This window comes from Amblyomma mixtum, chromosome 4, assembly GCF_055824585.1.
Source record: "Amblyomma mixtum isolate Tamu chromosome 4, ASM5582458v1, whole genome shotgun sequence".
Lineage (NCBI taxonomy): Eukaryota > Metazoa > Arthropoda > Arachnida > Ixodida > Ixodidae > Amblyomma > Amblyomma mixtum.
In genome coordinates this window covers 142,019,946-142,047,002 of record NC_143015.1, presented here as the reverse complement: position 1 = coordinate 142,047,002, position 27,057 = coordinate 142,019,946, and the positions used below count along the sequence as shown (strand labels likewise).

Here is a 27,057-nt window from a genome sequence, read left to right as displayed (position 1 = left end):
GCTGCTTCTTTACACCCTTCATCAGCAATCGCACCTTCTTTTCCTCCGGCATGCTTGGGTCTGCGCGACGGAAGAGGCGTGTCATCTCTTCCACGTACACCATTACACTTTCGTTCGGAAGTTGGATGCGATTCTGCAGAAGAAGGTCGGCCTTCTCCTTGCGAAACGTACTGGTGAACGCCTGGAGAAATTCTGCTTTGAATGTCTCCCATGTTTGCAGGCAAGATTCATGGTTTACGTACCATGTCCTTGCAGAGTCTTCCAGAGCAAAATAAACATGGCGCATCTTTGAGTCCCCGTCCCAAGAATTGAATGTGGCCACCCGGTCGAACTGGTCGAGCCAGTCCTCGGCGTCCTCATGAGGTAGGCCGTGGAAACGCGGCGGATCCCGTTGGTGATGGAGAAGGACGGGCGCAGTTGATGTTGGAGGATTCATTGCAGCAGCGCCGGTACTCCTTGTTGACTTGTGGTCAGGGAGCAGCCCGAACTCGGGAGATAGGCCTTGTAGTCGGCGGCTGCCCTGGTGAACGGGCGTGTCTACCGGGGGTGGTCGACCTCTGCTGGAATCGCGGCTTGATGGGGGCGTCCGGTACATGAAAGATGTACCCAGCACCTCCACCAGATGTCACGTCGGTGTAAGACGCGCTGACGCTCAAGGCGGTTTAGAAGGCTCCCAAGAACGTCCGGTGCCGAGTCCGATGGTGGCGAACTTCGTCCTTTTCGCTTAATGTCCTCACGTCGTCGTCTTCAGTAGCGCTAGCGTCAATATTATTGCCGTAATACTACCGTATCATACCGTAATACAGTAATATTACCGTAATACAATGCACCGTAACAATATAGATGCGCTCAAAAAGGCAAACGTGAAAGTCAATCTATGGAATTGCTTATTCTCTACTTAACATTCATAGATCCCTGGGAGTCCTCATACCCCTCCTGGAGCCGTGGCGCAGCGGTTAAGCGATGCGCCACTGCCCCTGCAGGTGGCTGTTTCAATCACAGCCATTGATGGGGCTTGTGAGACCCAGGTTGTTCTCCCCGAGCGACCTCTCGGGACCAATCATTTAATTAACCGCCACCTGCCACGGTGGGCACTTTCCTCACAATCCGGTAGACAGGTTGCCATCCGTCACGCTGGACATTTGAAACTACTGGGATTTTCCGCACGTCAAATTTTCTGCAGAACGGCAGCATGAACGCTGTCATGTTAAAAAAAAATTCTCTAGTGGCAAGCGCAAAGTAGCGACCGTAGTCCCCCCCCCCCCCCCCCCATTTCGTCCCGAACTGCGGCTACACCCCGCCACCTCCGCAGCCTATTCCCTATTACTACTCCTTTTCCTCCTCTACAAACGTTCCTCTTTCCTGCAGTTCACCGCTTGTGTCTTGGCCACTCCCCCGCAGTGGGTATGGGCCATTTTATTTGAGGCCAACCAAAAAACCGCACCGCTCGTACCCCCCTAGTGTCGCCACTGCCACCATCCTCTGCGTGGGATGAAAAGAAGAAGGGAAAGAAGACGCTCGTGCTAACTGTTCGTGCCTGCCGCCACCCGACCTGGACCTGCCTAGTCTACCAGCTCAGGCGAGCCGCCTTTTCCTGGTCCTTTCTGCAGTGTTTGTCTCGGCTACCACCCACGGCTGCTCCACATCACGTGTGCCGGGCAGAAGCATGTACCACAGCTTCTGTGGCGTTTCAAGGTGGTCGTTACGGCCAGTGTACGGTCGTTACACGCCAGGATTCAGCAGTCAAGAGAGATAGCCTAGATGCGTGAATAGAACCATTCCGAACCAGCAGACTTCAGCTGAGCACTAGCCTCTTTGTCCACCGTCTTCGCTCACCGAACAGAGATTTGTTCAAATTACTGCGGCGGAAGCCTGATTTGTTAAGACTAAAGACGTCGCCTCGCTTGCAAGGAAGCCGCAGAATGTGACCACGTGCTTACCTCAACGAGAGGTTCATGCAGGAGGACTATTGCAACACCACCCACGGTTACAGTTTGTCCATCTTGTGTGTCAGCCGGTGAACACAGCGCAGAAATGTGTCACATAGCGACAATGGCTCTGTGTACCTGATCATCTGCGTTGTCGCGCGAGGCAGATGGAATTAAAGCGCCAGACGCTATTTTAACATGGGAATTGAACCACATTAAAATTCCCATGAATTTCGATGAAGATGAAATTCTAGAGGCCCGTGTACTGTGCGATGTGGAATTTGCGGAATAAATCCTAGAAGTGGAATTTGCGTGAAGAAATCCGGCTTAACCGAATTCTTTGGAATTGTGCTCGGAGTGCGAGAATCAGGTAAAATCGGGTTTTAGCCCAAACGAAAGCCTCTAGGTACATGGCACGTCTATCGCTGTTTCACTTCGTAGTACGTGAGGCAGCCTATAGCCAGCCGGAGAGATCAAATAGGAAATTTGAGTTCTATGACATCTAAATGACATCAACATGCCACAAGTGTTTTCATATGCCAATGTATGTGCTCTCAAACTTCATCATAAGCAATGATCCGCATATATACGTACCTGCTTTCGAAATGTAAGCGAGCAACAGTTTTTGCTTATCAAGCATATAACGGAGCCTTTACGGCATTCCTAAAGACAGAAAGGTGTCAAGAAGTGAGGACAAAGATTCACCTTAATTTACACAGATTCGGAGCTGAAGGGCTGCCATAAGTGCTTGGCTAGGCGGCTAAGAAAAAAATCACCATTGGCCGGTACATCCGGGTTTCAGTCACAGTGAGGTTTGGTTCGAGTACTCGTCTGACGTTTCTTCCATCCACTTGCGGGCATCGTTGCTCAGCGAAATTGCAAGGAAGTCAGCTGGGAGGGGGTCGTCGCGTTTGGCGCAGGACAGGCGCAATGGGCTAGCAGTCGGAGACGCCTTTGGCACTGGACCGAATATGGTTTATAACTAGCATAGTTATATCTGAAGCCGACCAATTTGTACTGGCCGGACGCTGAAAGTATCGTAACCGCTGGGGTGGTGATAATGACGATAACATAGTTCCCTTTCGCTCCAGAGCCCCCTGAAGAGGGTCATAGGTCTTGAAGTTTTTTTTTTACTCGCTGATTATTGCACAACAATGCGACATAAGTGCGTATTTTTTTATTTTTAAGTAAAAGAGCGAACTGCACGAGGTGCACCGACCATTACTCTCCGATGTTTTTGCTGTGTTTAGAAAGGATCATTGCGTGTTTACTGAGAGAATTTAAATCCACTGCAATGTGCAAATGAAAATGTGTCCACGCAGCATATACTTTGTCTTGAGATGTGTTAGTCATTTTACAGGACTGCCGTAGTACACAGCTGAAAGCAATAATTCACCCTCCTAACGTTACTTGTAAACTTCTTGACTAAGACAACATAGCGCACTAATCGGGACGTCAGTTATTCTGGAAGTCGTAACGAAAAGGTGGGGAAGGCATACTTTGTTGTTTTTTTTGTGTGCATGTTGACAAAAAAATTACAGGGTTTTTCAGCCTATCTCATCAGATGCTACGTTTCAATATGCCACACTTATTAAAGCAATTACAGTCTATGAATGTCGCTATTTCAAAAAGAGCTTGCGCGAAATTAAAGCTGCCTTCACATAAGCAACAAAACGTTAAGTATATATATTTAGTTGATGTATAAAATATTTTGTATGTATATCTGTGTCTGTGTAAAAAGTTTTGTCTATAGTGTCGGCTGATATTCCGATGTTTGCAATATTTTATAAAATACTCATATTTCCTGCTGTATGCCAAGTAGAGGAGGGTCCAGGGGTTCCTCAAGTGATCTGCGATCGCCCGTGTTCGTGCTTTCTTGCTGTAGTTCCGTCTTTTGCACTAAATATGCCTGTGAAGATCTGCGATCACTTTTTACTCGGACCTACCAACATCTATGATGTAAATAAAATAAACTTGAAACTTGAAACATCTAACAGAGGGACTTGTAGGCCGAGGAACAGTACGGAACAGGAAAAGTACTGATAGTCACCTGTTCTCCCAACAGCTTCGTCAAGAAGAAACTACCAGCTTACGTATCTCCACACGGTGACTGCCAGACATGAGGTAAGTGCTGGCCGTGATGCAACACGTGCGTAGAGGCAGATATGCTAGGCGGCGAAGGAGCGCGAGGAATGGTAAGGGCGAAGCGAAGCAACTCGGATTGATGTAAGGAGAAGTTAAAGCGGAGTAAAGAAGCGGCATGTGGCCAAAACGGGAAGATCTCCGGACGTCTTCCCGACCATTCGCACTCCTTCGTAGGTGATAGTTTGCGAAGGACTCGGAGCCGCCCTTCGCAGGTCGTGCGATCGCGCTCGGAGACCGCAAGCACTAGGCTGAGAGGCGGGCATATTTCTTTGGAGGAGAAATTCTAGGGGCCTGTGTACTGTGCGATGTCAGTGCACGTTAAAGAACCCCAGGTGGTCGAAATTTCCGGAGCCCTCCACTACGGCGTCTCTCATAGCCTTAGTCGCTTTGGGACGTTAAAACCCCATAAACCAAAGCAAACCATATATCACGAAACGCCAGTGAAACCTATAGTCGGCGTTCGATTCGCAGGCCCTACGCCGAGAAAGATCCCCAGCTCAGCGCCGAGTCCCGTCTGCGGTGGATGACCGCCGCCGCGCTGGCCACCTTTCTGCTGCTGAGCATCGCCGTCACTGTGTTCTTCATGTATGCCGGTAAGTCGGCGCCGTTATACGTAAACCCTTCTTCGTATCAATACCGCTCATGACGGCTATTTCAACGGCCTGTTCTTGCACTTGTGGTGAAGGTGTAGGCAGTATTAGCCTCGCATTGACAATGTAGGCCATAGCTCCATCTCTTTCCTGTATTCAAAGGACGATTGTGTCTCCTAACAATGCCCAAGAAGGCCGGAGCTAAACTATTTTCCTTTCAGTCGATCGTCACATGATGTGCTGCCCGTAGGGAACGGTGGTCATAAAACGCGACTGTTCTGGTCTATTGGGCCACAGCCAACGTAATCTGTTTGGATGTTGGCACAGTGTCGGACAAGGCATCTGCTAACTTCCCCTCCCTGAGTCCTGAGAAGCTGTAGTAAACGCAAATTATTTGCTATAAACACACAGCCTTTAAACACCATCTACTAACATTCAAAAACCCCATCGCTATAGCTAGCAGTCTTGTCCCTACTCTTCCCTCGCGTTCTGCAGTGATTGTTCGTGTGTGCATTGTAAATCAATTCTTCCCTGTTTACTATGTCTATTTGATTACAGGTTCCCCGATGTCAGCACGTAAGTACTCTCATTTACAGCAATTTTAATCTTAACCGCGCGATTTCGGTCGCACCTCTTCTGCCGGGCTGCTTTTGCGTGAGCGGTAAATTGAAAAACAAAAAAAAAACCCCGCAGAGTACAACGCTGAGTTATTCGTACTGAAATACCGGTTCAGGAGGGAGACAATCAATTTATTTAATTACGAATGGGCCTCAAGGAGGTTGAAGAGATGGTACCTGTAATTACGAGAGATATCCGCTATGGCGGAAATTTCGTACTGTACAGAAGAAAAACAACAGAGGAATCCATGAATGAAATTACATAAAACGTTTAGATAATGTATAATAGTAGCTACGAACGAAACGGCAGAAATTCCCAGGTCTGCTTAGTAGAGTGTTACAGGCGAAAGAGGAAGCAAACACAGATAATTCTGTGATCAGCGTTAGATAAAGCGAAGGACTGCCGGGGCCATGCACCGATACACAGACATACTACGACTGCAGTGTGTATTCAGGCACATTATCGCTTCTCGCTAGGACGTTGTCTTTGATGTTATAATTACTGTGAACAGGGTTGCCAGTTAACACCTGTTTACGGGAGATTTGGTAACTTCTGGTGTGCTTTAATCAGTTGTGACGAACATAGCCATCCTTGCCGTTTTCACAAAGCGCCTTGAACGAGTCTCACCCGAAAGCTCAAGACCTTTCAACGTGGAAACACCACGCTCTATTATATGCAAAAATATATCTTGCGCTCTTTTTTTTTCCAGCACCGCCTCTTCGCTTCGCGAAACCTGCCTCGCCAGATGCTCCACTCAGTAAGTTCTGCGTAGAAAGGTTAACGCTTACTCCCCTTTACTTTTGAAAAAAAAAAGAAAAACTCGTAGAGAAAGCCTGACAAATTTTCCGCCGTAGTAGATTACTGCTTGAATGTAGAAGCCATCACATCGTATTTTCTTATACCTTCTGAGTATCTGGAATAACTTCAGTGTAGTAGTTTGCGCGTTGCAACTTTATTCCTTAAAGGGACACTGAGGAGAGCTCTATTAATATTTTTTTTATAGCAAAATCCGATAGTTCGGCATTTCATGGCTTTGTTGCCACTTGGCCGGCAGCGAAAGATGCATTTATTTCTAAGAAATTTGGATTCGAAGTTGAAATAGTTTTTCCCGCCGCTCTGATTCAAACTTGGGATTCTGCTATGACGACACAGAACTAAGTGACGTGAAACATGACATTCACATGACGTAACGCAGACTCCGTGATTTCTGGCGGCCAGCAGTGCGGCCCAGCAGCAGCCGAAAAGAAAGCTACCGCCGGACGCACGTTGAAGGCATTTATCGGCTATTGCGGCCGTCGCTTCGTTTACATTTGCACCGGCGTTTTGCCAGCGTTACAATGGATCCCGTTGTCGAAGTCCTCAACGAAGTTCTCGCAAATAGATGCCTTTAGCATACCGTGTACCTTGTTACCGTTAGCGGAATACCGGGAGCCCCCATACCGCTGAGAGCAAGCGCTGATTGGTCCCGGCGCTGCAGGAGCGCGCGTAGCTATCGGGTACGTGGCGCCATCTGGCGACGTCAAGGAGATTTGCGCATGCATTTGCTGCGCCTCAGTGGTTCGTAGCTTCTCGTGTCCTAGTGTTGCTAGAACTATTGGTTCTAGCAACACTGTTTTGTCCTATGACGCCATGAAGCTTGTACTTGCGAGTTTGGCCTGTGGCGGCGATACCTGTATTTTGGTTCTTGCTCTTTTCTATGTTACAGGAGCTTTGTTGTCAATATGAATGGCGTTTTTGTAATCAGGAGCTAGTATTCTGTCGATGCAAGTCAACTTCAATTTCTCCTCAGTGTCCCTTTAATGAAAAGGTCTGCCACCGCCGGCCTCTTGAAATTAATTCAGTGAAGATTTGGTTTTATGGGGTTTAACGTCCCAAAGCGACTAAGGCTATGAGAGACGCCGTAGTGGAGGGCTCCGGAAATTTCGACCACCTGGGGTTCTTTAACGTGCACTGACATCGCACAGTACACGGGCCTCTAGAATTTCTCCTCCAAAGAAATTCGACCGCCGCGGCCGGAATCGAACCCGCGTCTTTCGGGTTAGCAGCCGAGCACCATAACCACTGAGCCACCGCGGCGGCAATTCAGTGAAGAGAACTTCTTTGGTTTTGCAGAAATAACGACGCCGATATCGCTCTGCTTCTTATGACTCCTTAGTCTGACTTCACCGTGGCAGTACAAACTGATCGCCTCGAACTCCAGCGTTCGGAAAGTAGGATCAGGAACTTATTGCATGTCCTGTTCTGTCTCTTCGGATGGGTTGTTTTGCCTGGAGCATAGCTTTAAATGAAACTAAATCTAGAGAATTTAGTCTAATCTGTACCTATTTTCTGTTCATCCGTGTATATGGAAAATTATCTATAGATGTATCGCCACGTCACAGTTCAAGTGACGCAGTATGCCACAGGACGCCCAGCTTAGAACTATAGCAAATCCCCCATCAGACTATATTCCGTGTTGCTTGAATTTAGAAGCTGTGAAATAAATGACATTTTCTTCTCATTTCAGCTCATAGAGAAATGGAAGAGGAGGTGAACACAGGTAAATTGAAATGAAAACAAGGCAGCGCTTGTTGTTCAAGACATGGCTTAGATTTGCGCCATGTCTTTCTCAAAAACGCTAAACCAACTAGCCCGCCAACATACGTTAGTGCAGCATGAATGATAAAAATAATTTAAAATTGATGCATTTAACTTCCTGGCCCCAGTGTGCTGTTTTATAATTCGCGACTCGGTTTTGTTTTCTAAGGCTTACGAACCGAGTTAAGCTTCATGCCAACCTATTCAACATTAACAACCAGAGTTCTTGTGTGGCTGTCACCTCTGCCATTGATTTGTCAGTTCTATCCGTTTGTCGCACCCGCCGTCGATCGGCCAATGCCACCAAATTTTCTAAATACTTTTGTCCTCCTTCCGCCTTCAACTGTACATTTCCCGTCCATTTTTGCGTTTTGTGCATAGCGCCTTCGTAAGCGAGATAATTGCCACATGTTGATTTCAGCCGTGGTACAACCATTCTAGCTAGCATGTCATAAATATAACGTGGGTGAACGCTGCATAAGAAGGCAAGAAAACATATCATTTATGTTATGAATTTCAAAAAAAAAATTAAGCCACTACAGGCGTGGTGGAGATAGTAGTATAGAAACTCATCGCAAGGACACTGTGAAGAGTGTTGTGCTTAGGATTTTGCTGAAATTTTTGCGTGAGCTTCAATATGAATCCATTTGGTTATTTCACATTATGATCCATGATCTCAATGACTTGACTATGGGTGTATTAACGCCCGGCTACATCTCTGTTCATAAGCACTCTCAGTTGTCGGGCGCTTCTTCCTCTTTTTGAAGCAGCGAAGAAAGAACCGTTGGCAGCTGCCGTCGTTGATTGCTGAATAACAAAGTGAATAACCAAACCAGCATTAGTGTCAGGAATAAGCGATAAGAATGCACATGTCAACGGGTATTGTACTTGGGGAGTATTGTTGTGTTTCAGAGTTCAGGGTTAAATGAACTGCAATACAGATGATCTTGTTTCTTAAATGACTGAAATCTTGAGACTCGAACCTGGTAATCTCGCTCAGCCAGCACAGAGTGGGTACTACAATGCACTGGTAATGCTTGTGACGTATCAAGCGCAAAAGTTGTTCCGTTAACTCCACTTTTCCTAGCCCTATTCATTTCCTTGAGGCTTGCTGCAGTAATTTGGTCACGCTTCATCAAGCAACTCGTCTTTGGTTGTTTTAGTTGTTACAAGAGTCACCATTGTTTACACATGAATTTTTCATCTTCTCCGCACAATTGCAGATGCGCCAAGGCACGGAAGCAAGTGGGTGACCTACTGTAAGTGCTTTTACCTCAGGTTTCTGGGCACAGATACGTGCTTAATGCCCGATAAACAAAACCGTCCTGAACTACACACTCTAAGTGATTTTTTCGTTGTTCTGGGAGTAACGACGATCGTTAGTTTCTGGAGACGCAATCTGTTCAGTGAAAAGACAAAGTGTGGGATGAAGTGAAGAGCTCCGGAAATTTCGAGCACATTGGGGATTCTTTAACATGCAATGGCGTAGGACAGTCATTGCATTTCACCTCGAATTTCACCTCCATCGAAATTCGACCGCCGCGACCGGTATCGAAACCGCGTCCTTCGGGTCACCAGCCGAGCGCCATAACCACTGAGCCACCGCGACGGCTCAGTGACTATATGTTTAGCCCCCGGTAGCGAATAGACGAACTGAGAGACCAACGACATCATTTGTAGTCCCCATTTCCTTACTTTCCTCCGCTACAAGTCATGAACTTTGATGGCATGGTGGGTGCGTTTGAAATTGTGGCCTTTTGTAATCGGACTCCTCCAGAGTGCGCCCCAATTAAAAAAAAGCATGTGACATGGTTGTACATAAACAACGGCACCGCTGTTATCTGTGCTGAGGCCAAGAAAGCCTTAGTGGCATCGGAATTATCAGCAGCCGAGTATGCAGCGTTATAAATACAACACACACTTGAGCTGTTCAGTTTGACATAAGAATGCAAAACAGATCACAGGCATTAGGACGAGGTGCTTAGCGCTGTTTCGCCTTAGTAATGTATATGATGTATTGATATATATATGTACACGAGTGCAAACTATTCGCAGAACAGTAAGAATTAAATGTAGCTAAATACGAACAGACCATTTCCAGTGATATCTGGAGGCTCCGCAGAGCTCAAGGGCCACTGGTATCTGTATCCACGGCCTTCGCGCTGCGCTGGTGCTGTTTTGTAGTTGTGCTCCAGGCAGTAAATACACTACGATAGCCGAAGATTTAAAGATGTCCCGAGCACAGTTTTTTGGCTAGAAGCTGTTCTATATCTGCTTTCTGGAATGGGCAGTCCGGTCTTTGTCCGCACCTGGCGTGACGTCACAAGCATTTAGCAGCAGGTGGTTAACGGTGGAATAACTGTACGTCGGTGATGTACTAGTTACTGTTAGTCTACATCGGCTATGGCGTGCGTTTAAAATACATATACATTTGCTGTACCAATTAGTGGCGCGTATTTTTCATTGCGGACGCGGCACCCTCTCAACAGCCCTTCGTGGCCGACTACAGATTAGCTCGTGACCCGGGGAGCTAAAGTGTCAACAGGAAACACTGTTTCGTCCTATCGATGCTAGGCCTATGCTTTACCCTCAGTATTGATTCGAAAAATTGCTTTTCGATTAATTAATCGTGTCAAGCCACAAGCTTAACCAACGCATCTTTTTACGTTCCTCTGCGATGGCAGACGACTCCCCGATCAAGGTGACGCCCAACGTGCTGCTGTGCGCCACCAACGGTCGGGGAGCCCCAGGGCTGGGGGAGGCCCTGGACACCCACTGCACACACGTCATCTACACCGGACCGATGGCCATCGAGCGCACTGAGAACAGCGGGAAGCCATACGTCAACATCCAAGGTAAAGGGCCTCGGCTACTGCATCATTAACAGTCCACGGGTACTCTGAATCTCTGATTAGAAGTTTGAGAACAACGCCAATAGTTTTACTTAAATGCACTCACCTTTTCCTTAAATATATTCATTCCGAGGTGTAGATCAGTGAGGTTCGAACTTGCACAAATTGTTTATATTTTAAAAGGAATTTTCCTCGATTCAGTATTTTACCCATCTAGTATTGGTAGAAACCGCCTGCGACGCCAGTGACGCCAGTGAAATTAGCTCTCAAGCAACGTCCTTCCTACACCCTTTTCTCAGAGTCTAGGCCGGCCAAGCAGGCATAATTACGTTTGGGCACATTACCCAGTCGCCCATTAAAAGAGGTGCTGTCACCAGTGTTAACCAGTGCTTTGCAGTGCTTCTTTTACATATATCTATTTCCTCGGCTCTTCATCGTTAGCTCAAGTGCTTCTGCACTCTCCAGGACAGACCGCTCAGCGGGGGCCATGTTAAGACGGGAATATAACCATGGGCATGCTGTAAGCCCCGTTGAAGTAGACCAACCTACCGAAGAACGCGTTGGCTAGCTTGGTGGACTCTACGGGCTATGTGGGGTAGCCTTTGAGCGATTGCCTCTTTGAGAAGCCAAATGGCAAATACAGACGGATGCCCCGACCTCGCAGACCGCGACGGCTACAGTGTGTTCAGCGGCCTGAAGAAAAATCGCGAGCGGTTCCTGTCGTTCCGGTGGAAGGCCGCCTACTGGAACGAGGGGGACGTCCTGCACGCACTGGTCGTCTACCTGCGCTACTTCAAGCTGCGTGGTGTCGAGCTGGTCATGGGCAGCCACCTCGAGAGCACCAAGTTCATCCGCTTCTGCCAGGTGCGCCGGGAACTAACTGGCAGCGCAATGTGGGTCTGGCGAAAGCAACTGACGTTCGAGGGCAGAGGGAGTCGAGATTGAAGCGGCCCTAAACAAAGCTTCTGTTAAATCTTCTGTTTCCGTTGCGTCAAATTTTCCTCACAACGTAACGTTCTGAAAGCTACAGTTGCGCGTGCAATACCCTTAATATTGTGCTTTCGATAAGGCAGCATACCGTGCTTTAGAACTAAAAAGTTCCCTACCCTGTCTTCTCGTGCTTATACCTCGCCAACCGGAGGTCTATTTTTGAGAACCCGCTAACGGCAGGCTTCTGCTACACACGATGGGGAGGGGGGGGGGGGGGGGGGTGTTAAAATAACCGCTCGAAAGGCCTTTTAAAGCATTCTAGAACGCGTAAAATTTTTACAATTTAAACTCTAAGCTGAATTCGTGTATGCCCACATCCTGGCGAACATTTTGTGAGTCGAATGGCTTACTAAAGGGGAGGAAGGGAAGCGATTCGACACAATAGCGCGCAGGAGGCGTAGCGTTCTCTGACATTCAGGGACCGGATTCCTGACAGCAATAAGAATCACAAGGAGGCTTCAATTTCTTTACGTACCTCTGGACGTTTGTAAACCTGCAGATACAGCTGGCGGCCTGTACACAGCTAAACTAAATAGACGCTGATGACCGCTGCTACCACAAGCAGTGAGAAAGCTTATGATGACTGTTTTCTTGTGCCGGAGTTTTTGTGTTGTAGCGGCCTTTATTGGCAAGAGATGACTGGTTGTTAAGGCCGGTTAGAGCGGGCAAGGGCAGGTCCGGTCCCGGAACAGTTGATGCTTTTGCCGCGCGTCGGTTCTGCTGCTTCAGCTGCCGATCGTCTTCTTCTCGCCTCGCGCCGCGCATCGGTTCTATTGCTCCGTCTGCTAAGCATCTTCCTCTTTACATTTGCCCCCGGGGGAAAAAGAGCCATCCTGGCGATTTAGGGAGTCAACAGGACGCAGGGGTCGTAATACGGCTTCAAACGCGAAACGTGAACGGTCTCGCGCCCACGTCGTCGGAGATCGGGTGATGGCGTCACGGGCTCAACGATGTAAGTGACGGGAGAAGTGCGCTCAAGGACACGGTAGGGTCCGTGGTATTTTGGCAGCAACTTGGTAGAGAGACCTGGGGCAGCAGAAGGCACACGGAGCCAAACAAGGGATTGGGGCTGAAAAGTGTCTGTGCCATGGGAGTGGTCGAAACGGTATTTCTGGCGCCCTTGGTCGTCAGACGTGAATGACCGGGCGAGCTGGCGGCACTCTTCAGCGTGTCTGGAGGCTTCAGATACGGTTGTGGATTCCGACGAATCAGGATGGTACGGAAGAATAGTGTCGAGCGGCGAGGATGGTTCACGGCCGTATAGAAGGAAGAATGGTGAGAAACCAGTAGTGCTCTGCGTAGCGGTGTTGTAGGCATATGTGACGAAGGGGAGGACGACGTCCCAGTTAGAATGGTCTGCCGCGACGTACATTGACAACATGTCACCTAATGTTCGATTGAAACGTTCTGTCAAGCCGTTCGTCTGGGGATGATAGGCAGTAGTGGTGCGGCGAGTAATGTTGCATTGCTGCAGAAGAGATGAAACTACGTCTGACAGAAACACCCGCCCACGGTCGCTCAACAGTTCACGCGGGGCTCCGTGCCGAAGTATGAAATGGTGCAAGAGGAAGGCTGCAACATCCCGCGCCGTAGCAGCTGGGAGGGCGGCTGTTTCGGTGTACCGTGTCAGGTGGTCTACAGCGACGATGACCCAGTGGTTTCCTGCAGTAGTGTAGGGAAGTGGTCCATACAGGTCAATGCCAACTCGGTCAAATGGCCTGGATGGGCAAGACAAAGGCTGCATAGGGCCGGTCGAATTGTGATGAGCGAGCTTGCGGCGCTGGCAATCTGGGCAGGAACAGACGAATTTTCGTACGTAGTTATACATGCCGCGCCAGTAATAGCGGAGGCGAAGCCGGTTGTAGGTCTTAAAAGCACCGCCGTGGCCAGCTTGCGGGTCGCTATGAAAGGCTGCGCATATTTCTGAGCGTAAATGTCCAGGGATCACTAGGAGCCATTTGCGCCCATCAGAGAGGTAATTTCGGCGGTACAAAATCCCATCATAAACAGTGAAGTGGGCAGCCTGACGGCGGATTGCGCGCGGTACCGGCACGACAGAACGGTCTCAAAGATAACGTACAAGAGAAGTGATCCAAGGGTCCTTGGACTGCTCGTTGGGCATATCGTCCAATGACAAGGAGGCGCAGTCGATGGCGGGAGGAGAGGCACGTTCATTGGCTAGAGGTGAACGAGAGAGAGCGTCGGCGTCGTTATGCTTCCTGCCAGAGCGATAGATCACACGAATATCGTACTCTTGAAGGCGTAAGGCCCATCGGGCGAGGCGGCCATTTGGGTCTTTTAGGGAGGACAGCCAACATAGGGAATGGTGGTCCGTGACGACCGCGAAAGGCCGTCCGTACACGTAAGGCTGAAATTTCGCGATCGCCCAAACGATCGCCAAGCACTCTTTTTCAGTTACTGAGTAGTTTTGCTCTGGCTTCGTCAGGGTGCGGCTCGCGTATGCAACAACATAATCCACATACCCCGGTTTCCGTTGAGCAAGAACAGCACCGATACCAACGCCACTGGCATCTGTGTGAATTTCAGTTGGAGAAGCAGGGTCAAAGTAGCGCAGTATGGGCGGAGAGGTAAGTAGACGGCGCAACGTGATGAACGCGTCGTCACAGGCAGGACTCCAGCTTGATAGGTCGCTACTGCCACGAAGAAGTGCAGTCAGAGGTGCGATGATGCAAGCGAAATTTCGGATAAAGCGCCGGAAGTAAGAACATAAGCCGATGAAACTGCGAAGTTCCTTCATCGTAGAGGGCTTCGGAAACTCAGAGACAGCACGAAGCTTTGCTGGGTCAGGAAGGACACCCTGTTTCGACACGACGTGGCCCAAAATCGTCAACTGACGAGCAGCGAAGCGACATTTCTTTAAATTGAGTTGAAGCCCGGCTGCCGCGAGGCATCCCAAAACTTGCTCCAGGCGAACGAGGTGCGTCTGGAAATCTGGGGAGAAAACAACGATATCGTCCAAGTAACATAAGCATGTTTTCCATTTCAGGCCGCGCAGTATCGTGTCCATCATCCACTCAAAAGTGGCAGGGGCATTGCATAGTCCGAAGGGCATAACGTTGAATTCATAGAGCCCGTCAGGCGTCACAAAGGCTGTCTTGGAGCGGTCAGCGTCGGCCATCGGGACTTGCCAATAACCCGAACGTAGATCTAGAGAAGAAAAGAATTCAGCTCCCTGCAAGCAGTCAAGTGCGTCATCAATGCGGGGCAGCGGGTAGACGTCTTTGCGGGTAATTTTGTTCAGGCGCCGGTAGTCAACCCAAAAGCGGATAGATCCATCTTTTTTGGTGACAAGGACGACGGGGGAAGCCCAAGGACTGTGCGATGCTTGTATGACGCCCCTCTGTAGCATGTCATTTACCTGGGCGTCGATAACTTGGCGTTCGGTGGCCGAGACGCGATATGGGCGTTGGCGCAACGGTGCATGGGCGCCAGTGTCGATCCTATGGGTAACAGCTGAGGTGCGGCCCAAACGCTGGTTGGAGAAGTCAAACGATGACCGAAACTTATTTAGCAGGGCCTCAAGCTGGGTCTTCTGCGGTGGCGAAAGATTCGCGTCGATTGGGCGCTCAAAGACGGCTTCGGGAGCGGGATCAGGAGACGATGGGGAAGAAGTAAGTGAAGACACTTGCATGCGGCAGGGGTCATCCTCATAAGGGTCCCAGGCGACGATGGAGGCGAAAGGCTGGACACGTCCCAGGCATTCACCGCGAAGAAGATTAGAGGGGCACAGGAATGGATTCGTCAGGGGCAAGGCGCTGCAGCCGGCTGAGACGGTAAGGACAGCGAATGGCAGGGGTAGACAGTGACGAGAAGCGAAGGAGTCGGACGGGAGGAAGATGACAGGGCCGTTGGATGCAGAGTGGCAATGAACAGAGACGAGCACAGCAGAGCACGGCGGGATCACGACGTCATCAGCCACAGTCAACTTGGAGCACGGGTTAGTGGAAGTGCTCACCGATGCGTCGCCGAATGGAAGAAGGGCGACTTCGGAACGAGTGCAGTCGATGACAGCTTCATGTCGCGAGAGAAAGTCCCAGCCTAAGATGACGTCGTGAGACGGCGATGCGAAGACGATGAATTCAACAACGTACAGAACGTCCTGAATAGTAACTCGAGCTGTACAGGCCCCCAAAGGCGCGATAATTTGCGAATTAGCGGCGCGAAGCATAAAACCAGATAGCGGAGTCATCACTTTTCGTAACTGGCGGCACAATTTTGCACTGAGTACAGATACAGCAGCACCGGTGTCAACAAGCGCGAAAGCATCGGTGCCCTCCACAGAAACGGTGATCAGATTGGCCGGAGAAAGTCGAGGTCTTGAGCTTGGCGACGAGCACGCAGTTTTTGCCTCCGGAACTGCGGGCACTAGTTTTCCGAAGGGGAAGAGGGACGACGGCGCATCGGGGAAACCGAGCGGCGACGCGGAGATGGAGAACGGCGGCGAATAGAGCGGCTGTAATCGGAGGAACCAGTGGGCTCAGAAGGCGAAGTGCGGTGAAAAGGCTGGGGAGGGGCGTAGGCGTAACCTCGAGGGTCGGTATCCGCAGCAGGGGACGAAACTTGGCGGCGGCAGTGACGCATCACGTGGCCAAGAATGCCGCAGGCATAACAAATGGGTAGGTTGTCTGGTGTGCGCCATGGACGGACACGTTGCAGTGGTGGCCGGGCAGGACGAAATGGGGTCGACTGCGGTGGATGTTGGTACGACACGAATGTGTCTGGGCGGGGACGCCTGACTGCTTCGGCGTAGGTTAGTGGCGCAGCGACGGGAGACTGGGAGGAAACCGGCGGCAGGGCCTCGGACACTTGCTCCCGGATCACGTGCTGGAGTGTCGGAGTTAGGTTAGATGGACTCGGAACGGTAGGAAGAAGCGAAAGCTGTCGCGCAACCTCCTCACGGACAAACTGCTTGATCTGGAGCAGTAGCGAGCTGTCCTCAGTCGTCATGCTCAGGCTAGTTACTGTGTCGGTCTGAGCAGAGGGCTGCCGAGTGAAAACGCGCTGTCGGCGGAGCTCGTCGTAGCTTTGGCAGTGGTCGAATATATCGGTGACAGATGTGACGTTTTTGCCCACAAGCATATTGAAAGCGTCGTCTTCGATTCCTTTCAGGACGTGTTTAACTTTTTCGGCCTCCGCCATGGACGCATTGACGCGCTTGCAGAGATTGATGACATCTTCTATGTAGCTGGTGTATGATTCACCACTCTGCTGTGCGCGAACGCGAAGACGCTGCTCGGCGCGAAGTTTGCGTACTGCCGGACGGCCGAAGATGTCGGCGAAGCTGGTTTTAAATTCGGTCCAGGTGGTGAAGTCCGATTCGTGGTTTTGGAACCAAAGGTGGGCGACGCCGGTTAGGTAGAAGATGACGTTGGTGAGTTTCATAGTGTCGTCCCAACGGTTATGAGCGCTCACCCTGTCGTAAGAGGACAACCAATCCTCCACGTCGTGATCGTCCGTGCCGCTGAAGACGGCAGGGTCGCGCTGGCGGAGCGCACCATGGCAAGCAACGGGTGCCGGCGAGGAGCTGGCTGGCTGGTTGGCGTTGGCAGGCATGGGGGTAGTGATGGTACGGTTACGTAGCTCCAGGACGGAATCCCGCAGCCTCCACCAAGATGTAGCGGCCTTTATTGGCAAGAGATGACTGGTTGTTAAGGCCGGTTAGAGCGGGCAAGGGCAGGTCCGGTCCCGGAACAGTTGATGCTTTTGCCGCGCGTCGGTTCTGCTGCTTCAGCTGCCGATCGTCTTCTTCTCGCCTCGCGCCGCGCATCGGTTCTGTTCCTCCGTCTGCTAAGCGTCTTCCTCTTTACAGTGTAATCAAATAGCTGAACCCTCTGATCAAGTGGCGCTCAGTCTTGTACACTGCATGCCACTGTTATTGTCCCGACATGCATGAAGGCGCGGTGATATGCAAAGCCAGGAGGTGCCCCCAAGTCTCCATTAGAGAAATATGTCTTTTTTTGTCTGCTATTATATCCTGCGCGGGTGATCTATTTACCCCATACCTCCTGTTTTCATTGGCGCCGATAACGTGGCGCTTTCAAGTGTAGCTCCCTCAGTAGTCTGCAATCTACAGTATCTTTCATTATTGCAGTCTTGTCGTCAGAGATCGTGTTTCACTAACTTGCGTCGCGTGTGTCGCAGGCCTTCGTGCAGCGGATGAAGAACAACGCCAGCCTCATCGTAAGAGTGGAGAGGATTGTAGACCTCACCAGGGGACTCTTCGAGCGGCTGGCCAGGCAAGTGGCTCATTCTGCCGCATAGTCGTTCTGGATCCTTAAAACTGCGCCCATTACATTTTGGTACAGTACATTCTAAACCAAGCTGCTGTATGGTTGAGCATTGCAGAGGCCCTTGCCGTTACTAACGAAACAAAGCCCTTGCAGTCAAGTTCTATGCACACAAGAGAGAATGCGGGTTAATTTGTACTGCAGACAGCGCTCAGCAGGTCAGAAGTGTAGCGCTTACCCGGCTCAAACTGTGATTTTGGCCATCTTGTGAATAGGCTTGCTGTACACTCTGTCTAGTGATGTCATATAAAGCAAGTATCCTCCTCTAAGCCCAGAACTGATTACCAGGACAGTATAACCCAGAGAAAGATCGCTGCAAAACGATGCTTTCCGCGGTATTTTAGTGGTGACTGGTATGACAAACAGAATAGTCATTCGCATTTCATTCACCAGACTGCGCCATCGTGAATTCGCTTAAGAAACTATGCATTCTCTAAGCAGTATTTTATTTCAGGATAGCCTGAATCGCGTTGTTGAAAGCGTCTTCTAAAGGCTGAGCACTGCTATCAAAAACATTTGCGCTTTCCCATTCAGAAAACTCTACACACACGTCTAAGCTGAACGCAGAGGCTATTATGAGCACGAGTCTACTTGCGCACGCAGTTTCGCTGTACGTATTTGTTATGCACCTTCTGGGATAGAGGTACAGCCAAGAGCAGGATCTCACTCGCCGATGTGACCACTGCGTACTATGCACAGAGGTGGCTCACATTGTTTCGTTCCAACAATTTCTTTCCTCTCTACACAATCCGCAATGACTGTCCGTGTGCGCAGGCTGCCCCAGTTCCTGGTCCTGCAGACCCAAGTGGTGCAGCTACCGGGGCTGCAGACCAGGCGCTTCCCAAACCCGTACCAGCCCTTCGCCGGGTCCCACACCAGGGATGTGTACATGGTGAGTAGCCTGCCCTTTGCGGCAGGTACCCTCGGCGACCATTAAACAAAAATACTTTGCAAGACAAAGTTGAGTAGGGATCGAAGATGCTGCTAACTGACCATTTTCGTGTGAAATACTATGGGGTGTTTACGTTATATCGTAAGGAGAGTAAAGTTTCACAGGTTCTTTTCTTCCATTGCACCAGGGGTGCTCCGCCAGAGACGGTTTGTTCCAACTGGAAGACTGAAGCTTCTTTCTTCGCACCAGGGGTGCCCCGTCACAGACGGTCTCTCGATGAGTAGAGATGCAGGGATAAAGGAAAAACTTATGTACAGTTTATGTACAGCAATTTACAATAGATACAAGTTCAGGCACTAGAGACAAATTAACGGCACAAAGATACAACACAACAAAAAGGTGGAACTGGCTAATACTAGGGGAGGCCCCTACTCGGCGTTGCCGAAGATGCGTAGCATCTCACCTTAGCCCAGAACCCCGCTTCCAGCTCCGGGGCCCGGTTTTAAAGACCTAAAGGCCCGGCCCACATTTGGTGGCTTCCAATCATGTTACGATTTTCACATGATTGGTTTATCGAGAGCCTGGCCAGCCCTCCAGCTTCCGTAGGGCAAAACGCCCTTTCCACAAATACAAACGCACGGTCGTGCCAGTACGTGCAGAGAACATTCCCTCCACCCTAAAATAAAAATAGAACAAACACAAATACACATCCGTGCCAGCACGTGTGCGAATCGGTACCGCGGGTGGGGGGACACCCGTATACTTGCCGGCGCGTTCGCGAGCGGCCGCGTTCCAAGAAAGAAGACGCTCCGCTTTGAGTGCCCCCAGCCGCGTTCCAATGACCCTCGGGAACGCTACCGATCCCTTACACGCCCTTCCCAAGATTCTACAAAGGGCTCAAATGCCACTTTTAGAATTATAACAAAGGGATCGGTACGGGTCACAAAACCACCCTGTGGGTGACATGCCGCGGATACACTAGCACTGGCACAAACAAAACCAAAAGCAAAATAATGCACATGGGCAACAACACAACATTAAGGAAAATGCTTAAGGCACCAAGAAAACATAGGCAAATTGCACACTAAAATACACACAGTGGCATGCCTGCCGTGCGCCGTAACACAGCGTCCAAGTTGGTGCGTTGCACCCAGTTCACCAGCATGCACGCCGTCGTCCTGCTCGCGAATGAGCACACAGACACAGACACTCGCGACTGGAGCGTTCACAGCACTCGCCCAATGCCCACGTGAGCCTCCTTAGTCGCACCGAGCGTCCCTGTGTACATTCGAGCCACCATGTGTCGTCAGTAACACAATTAACGCCTAAACGGTAACTCACTCATTAGGCTGGCGCCACAACGGGGCGTGAACTGAAAAGACGGTGCCCTCCAGGATCAAAAACGTCCTGGTCATCGATAGGTGAAAATCTCCGACCATGCGACGCACTTGAGAGCACTCTCTCTCCGGCGCACCAGTACGACACGCGTGCTGCGTAAAGAGCATAGCCCCTGGCCCGTCCAAATATAGCAGTACAGTCAGTCTTGCTACACTTGATATGCAGACCTCTAGCACGGAACATACTGTTCCTCGCGTCGACTTTCAGCGTGAAAACCATGCACCTGCCTCTCTCTACTTTGCCTCTCTTCGAGCCATTTGCCCCGTTCCTGCTCGGGCAAACACTGACGTTGCCGTTCTCTGCTTGATAGGCATTTGCCGGCTTCGTGGCATCGTCTAACTCCGAGGCTCCATGAGCTCCCTCGCAGTCACTTGACCCGAGCTTGCCTTGCGGCAAGTCGCCACTCATTGCCGGGTCCTCAAATGACCTGGCCGGACACACACCGGGTGCGTTCGATAACTGCGCGGCGCTCTGCCCGGTCGGCCCAGCGGGCACACCTCCGCTCTCTGCCTCGGATGTAGGGCTGTTGTCACCAGGAACGCTACGGGGCACTTCATGCCCTATGGCCGACACAGTGTGTGTTTGCAGCAACGCCAGATTTTCACCGGTTACTAGCTCCGTGTCGGAGGTCACAACCTTAGTCATAGAGCCTGCAGGAATTAGATCACTCTCCTGCTTGGTTTCGGACAATTTGGTCTCGACTGGCCCTAGACCATCAGAATTGGGCTGCTCTTTTTCTTTGCTAGCCGCCCGCAGTGGCGAAGCTGTGATTCCTTCAGAAATCTCGTTTTCGCTCTCTGCGGCATTTCCCAACAAAGAGGCGTCCGCGCATATCGGCTGATTACCTACAGCGACCTGACTGCTCTTTCCTCCACCTGTGCTTGAGCAGGATAAGTCTTTGTCTTCCAGCACAGGCGGCCTCATCTCTCGGGACTCGGAGCAGTTCTCCGTGGCTGATTGACTGGCTCTTCTGCTCTCCTTGATCTTAGAGATCTCCAGCTCTACCTGCTGGCGTCTTGCTTCTATAACCTTCAAGACATACTTTACATCCCGAGGTTGTTCCTCGCGAAGCACCGCCTTTCCGCCATTCACTTTCGCGAGTTGAGCCTGAAGGTCCGCTAAGCGCGCCTTCGCTAACTCAACCTGGTACCTCACATCGAGTGAGGGCCGGCATGGATAGCCCTCCATACCACCGTCTGTACTCCTCAACTGTCCTACCGGCTCGAACACAGGGACGTGAACAATGCGACCAAGGAAACTCACGGTTTCGATGCGTCGATCCGCATTGCCCGCTCCTTGGCGTCGGAGTCCACCGCCACTTTCCCCGGACGCTGCGATGAGCTGTCGCACGCCGCTGCTCCGCCGCCGGTGACCGTCAAGTTATCGACGCGCTGCTTTTCTGGACCGTATGCAGTCCCGCGTCGCTGGACTTCTGCCGTGGTCCTTGCGTCCTTGCCGCCGTCTCTCCGCAGGTTCTTTCTCGAACGCTGCTGTTGCCTGATCGTCGCCTTTCTCCCTGCGTTCAACCTTCTTCCTGCGCCGTCTTCCGATAGCCACAGGATCCTGTCGGCTGCGCCAGTAAAGTTTCACAGGTTCTTTTCTTCCCTTGCACCAGGGGTGCTCCGCCAGAGACGGTTTGTTCCAACTGGAAGACTGAAGCTTCTTTCTTCGCACCAGGGGTGCCCCGTCAGAGACGGTCTCTCGATGAGTAGAGATGCAGGGATAAAGGGAAAACTTATGTACAGTTTATGTACAGCAATTTAGAATAGATACAAGTTCAGGCACTAGAGACAAATTAACGGCACAAAGATACAACACAACAAAAAGGTGGAACTGGCTAATACTAGGGGAGGCCCCTACTCGGCGTTGCCGAAGATGCGTAGCATCTCACCTTAGCCCAGAACCCCGCTTCCAGCTCCGGGGCCCGGTTTTAAAGACCTATAGGCTCGGCCCACATTTGGTGGCTTCCAATCATGTTACGATGTTCACATGATTGGTTTATCGAGAGCCTGGCCAGCCCTCCAGCTTCCGTAGGGCAAAACGCCCTTTCCACAAATACAAACGCACGGTCGTGCCAGTACGTGCAGAGAACATTCCCTCCACCCTAAAATAAAAATAGAACAAACACAAATACACATCCGTGCCAGCACGTGTGCGAAGCGGTACCGCGTGTGGGGGGACACCCGTATACTTGCCGGCGCGTTCGCGAGCGGCCGCGTTCCAAGAAAGGAGACGCTCCGCTTTGAGTGCCCCCAGCCGCGTTCCAATGACCCTCGCGAACGCTACCGATCCCTTACAGGAGTGTGACAGTCGTAAGTTCCAGGTCATTGTGCATTCATGTTAGACACGACAGTCTCCTTCACTGTAACGTAGGCCACTTTAACTACGGCTACCACGCCCTGTGCGCTGTGCGCAGTCAGAGCATGTTATATAATACCTGTCTTTCGAAATTTAGTCGCAATCCTCCACCACGGTGTTCGTCAGTGTCATGTGTTGTTTTGGAACGATAAATGTCGCATATCATACCATCCATCACGGCTACAAAAGCTTAAGAAAATATCGGCCGCATTAGAAAAAACTAAACGTGTGTAGGCACTTAGGAAATTAACTGCGCGACTCTGCCCACCGGGCAAAGTCGAAGCTGCATAAATACATTAAAAACAAGGCTTATTTATTTATTTATTTGTGACGCTGAGTGTGCCGCGCGGCATAAAACGTGGTGTTAGTCACGAAGGGTAGAATAAGTTACAGAAATGCATGAAGCCCGGTTGCGTGTAAAAAGTAACATAAGCTTCGGGCGTAAATGTTTTTAGTTAACCACACGTTCAAACTAGAGTCATTGTTTGCAGACAGTCCTGCCTCTTGAAGATCTCGAGCGCGCACCATTGAAGTTCCGGGACATGTCCACAGTAGGTGGTGGACATTGGTGTCGGCAGCGGGTGCCTCGCAGTGAGGGCATTTTTGCGGCGCAGGAATCTTGTCACTTTTCCACTGGTTGCGAACAGCAGGCGTAAGGGCCACTCCGACACGCAGCCGCCTCAGAGAGACCTCCTCCACCCGTGATAGGTTGGAGGGAAGGGGGTAGGTACACGGGGGAATAAGAGCACGTGTACGCTGACTGAGGGAGGCTGAAGATGTTAGATGTGTCAGAAGTGGATCTGGTGGCAAAGAGGCAGGTGGAGTTTGTGGAGTGTCAGTCTCACGAGATGTCAGGTGCGATGCTGTGGACATCTGTGCGAGCTTGAACCCACTGAATGCGTATAGGCACCGGGTAAGATTTACAAGCAGCATGTATGGCCTGGGAAACCCGAAGGGTACCGCGGACTTTCTTTAGATGCTTCACGGCTTCTTGGGAATGGGTACATAGGTGCACCTGGTTATAAGGAGGGTCGTCAGGTAAAGCTGCTATGGCATTTAATATTGCTTGCAGTTCCAAAGAAAGAAATGATAAAGTGTCAGCAGAGTACGTTTGTCGGCCGTAGATTTGAGGGTGTGTCGGGCTTATAAAAGCAGTTGATCCTCCTGTTGGGGTTGTGGCGACCTCTATGTAAAGAGTGCAGCTGTCATGTTGCGTAGAAAAACCTTGTGGTAACGGCGGTGAGAAGAACTCACCGCCGTTACCAAGGCTTCAATCGCCTTTTTTATGTGGTATCACTCCCTTGCCCTATGTGCCGTTGTCGTGGAGGCTCTGGTCTAGCACTTTATGGTACCGAAGTTGACGTTACCTAGATATCTTTGCATTCAGCAGCGGAACCACGGATCATAGAATGAGGCTAATTAAACCGGTGCACATGTGGTTTCTTCTTTGATGCAACTGTTAGTCACTAATATATATGTAACTACTGTGGCAGCTGCTGTGTGCTATGTACTAAGCTGCAGTTAATTATTTCTGCGCACACTCATGCTGATCCCCCAGAAATGCATCCTTGAAGCCTACATCAAACCTGTTGACCCAGTAAACCAACACTACGTCCTATGCATATGCAGCGACAGCGGCTCTGGCAGGTGCACCCGTGGCGGCGCCACCTGCACGCCGACAACGTCTGCTTCACCCTCTCCATGGCCGTCATCAAGGCGCGCAAGGGCCCCGTGAAGAACGCCATGCTGGGCTACTCCTACACTGGCCTCAAGGAGGTACGAGGGCGGTTCCTTCCTATTATCCTGCGAGAGCATCAGAAACCCCTGACTCACAACCACCGGCGGTTTCACACTTTGCCACCTGACAACTGGCAGGTGACACAGCTGGTGCACGAATGTGTCACAAATTTATCGGTGGTACACGGATGCGCCAGCTGCGACCTTCCACAGTTTGGATGGGAGGTGGCAGAATGGACGAAGGGAAATCCCTTCTCCTATTCTAGAGGAGCAAGTCCAAAGGGTGGATACCACGGGAAGAACCCTGTCACGTGTGAAACTTAGAGCAGGGAAGATCTAGCCCTGACCTGCCACCTGCGGCGGTTAGCAGGCGGCAAGGTGGAGATAGGGAAATCCTCTTGTCCATTTGTACTGGCCCCGCATGGCAGCTCACAACGAGGTTCTTATGCTATCGCATTGTCACGGCTAATGGTAATTAGTTGTTTACATTTTTTCTTTTTTTTTTTGGATTGGGAGCGTCTTAGCTAGGAAACTGCTTGGAGTAAATGCAAGACCTCAGGCCTTTATCACCAGCCAGGAGATGGATGCTGCGTCACATTTACTTCCGTCGCAGACGGCCTAATCAAGATTCAGGCGCCGCAATCACTATCCTGAACTTCTTACTAGTTCATAGCTACAAGCGAGACAACATCGACGATGGTCAGATCTTAACCTCAAGCTCAATGTTAGTACTGGCGTCTCCAATTACCTGACTAGGAAAATCTGCCTGTGTCATAATATTTAGGTTCTCATTTCAACAAACTCTCTCTCGCAGCCCTGCCAGCAGACGTCCATGGAGAAAGGCGTGGACTGGAAGGCCGTGTCACGATTCCGGGATAACCGGACCATCTATTACGCATACGACAACAAGCAGACCGTCACCCACAAGGTAAGCACTGGGACAAAGCGCTCGGGTAGCTTTTAACGCGATTGATTTAAAGGCCCTGTTCTTAAGAATAAGCGGTGTCGGTGTTGTGAGGGAATAAATCACGGTCACGGCTCAGGCACGTTCTTCCAAGAGAGCAACCTAGGATGCAGGCGTGGCACCTAGGTCACGTGACCTTGAGGCATCATCACAACCTTCCCACCGGATATTGTGAGCAAACTGCCCACTGTGGCAGGTGTCAGTTAAGTTAATGATTGGTAGGAAGAGGATGCTCGGGAAGTGCAACCTGGGTCGCACAAGTCCCATCGATGGGAGCACCTGCAATCGTAGAGCAGTAGCGCGTTGCTTAACCACTGCACCACTTCACCATAAGGGGTGAGGGGACACCCAGGAATCTATGAATGTAAATTAGAGAATGACCTTCATCAGATTTGCCCGTTACGCTATCGCTTCATACCTTTAAGGCGGAGCTTAACTGTCCTCTCCAATTTTACCATGACTACATGTGTAACGTCCTCTGTCTTTTTAGTTATCTCCATGCGTCATCTATCGAGTTACCATACACTGCTGAGGCCAAAAAAATTACGACAGTATGCGACTCAGAATCAGCACTTCTGCTTCGAAGTTTACAAACACAATTACGTTCCGGTGTGCTGGTGGTGGCGGTGAAACAGGAGGAAAGAACTAAATAATTTAATTATATTTTACCTAAACTTTAGAAGCTGAAATTCGTTTAAGCAGGACATCTAACGCATATACATGTTAACAGGTGGTCTGCTAAGGCAGCAGAAGGTAAACCAAAAGAAGATAATACATAGGCAGCACACACCCAGGCCGGGCGTTTGCGTGGGCATGGAGGCCTCGATTGGTGGAGGACAGAACTAAGTGGGGATCTGGAGATTCCTTTCTTTCTGCATTCCATTTAACCGAGAAGATAGTCGTGATCTATGAGCGGGATTATCAGGCTCTTCTCGAACCCTCCATGTTGCAGTAGATATAGCGCAACAATTGACAGCACACAAAAGGAACGACGGGACATGCGCTTCGTGTTCCCGTCGTCCCTACCGAGTGCCGTCATTTGCTGCGCTTCATCTACTACAAGCTATGCAGCAGCTTTCCCAGCCACGTGTTTTGCTCTGTCTACACTTGAACGCCGCCTGACGTGCAACTGTCGGGCGTCCCCACCTGCAGCTGTGGCGGCTGTCTCACGAGTTCCCCCGCTATTGCGTCGCCGCCTACGACGTGGAGCGGGACGACTTCGAGGACGTCTGCCCCAAGAAGAGCGTGCCGCTGCTGCGCGTCGTCCGCAAACTCGTCACGGCCATGCCACAGACGAGGGTGGAGTGACGACGAGTGCAGCGCCACCACCTCCCGCGGCTCTCACGCTGTCCGGAAAGAACTGTCCTGTGGGAGTCTGGGGCTGTTCGGGTAGGCCGAGCAGCGATGAGGGCCTCCAAATGCGGCAACGCAAATCTACTGCGAATAAAAGTTTTGTCTTCCGCTCTTGCCTGCATGCATTATATTGCATAACATGCAAAGATGCGTTGAGCAATTCTTGTCTGTTATTCAAGGTACCTACAGCGCCTTGAGAGGCATTATTGAAGGGGGGGTAAGTACATTAACAGTAAAATTCAATACAGCACAAGAGAACAAAACAGAAAGAAAAGTTACATATATTTGCAACAAGAAAAGGTTTACTGCTTCAGCGTAAGTAGCATTGCCGCCGCAATGTAATCGCT

At 50.5% G+C, this 27,057-nt stretch overlaps 1 protein-coding gene across 1 annotated transcript in view; it reads left to right on the top strand.

Annotated features, from left to right (window-relative positions):
• Window positions 1-26,665, top strand: part of LOC149348519 (uncharacterized) — a 33,657-nt gene extending 6,992 nt beyond the window's left edge. The window contains exons 2-12 of the mRNA XM_089541781.1: window positions 4,545-4,666; window positions 5,991-6,035; window positions 7,896-7,924; window positions 9,105-9,117; window positions 10,543-10,713; window positions 11,375-11,574; window positions 17,863-17,957; window positions 18,783-18,900; window positions 24,286-24,432; window positions 25,208-25,321; window positions 26,510-26,665. Of these exons, the coding sequence (XP_089397907.1) occupies window positions 4,545-4,666; window positions 5,991-6,035; window positions 7,896-7,924; window positions 9,105-9,117; window positions 10,543-10,713; window positions 11,375-11,574; window positions 17,863-17,957; window positions 18,783-18,900; window positions 24,286-24,432; window positions 25,208-25,321; window positions 26,510-26,665 (1,210 nt within the window). The remainder of the gene's footprint in view (window positions 1-4,544; window positions 4,667-5,990; window positions 6,036-7,895; window positions 7,925-9,104; window positions 9,118-10,542; window positions 10,714-11,374; window positions 11,575-17,862; window positions 17,958-18,782; window positions 18,901-24,285; window positions 24,433-25,207; window positions 25,322-26,509) is intronic.
• The last annotated feature ends 392 nt before the right edge of the window (window positions 26,666-27,057 follow it).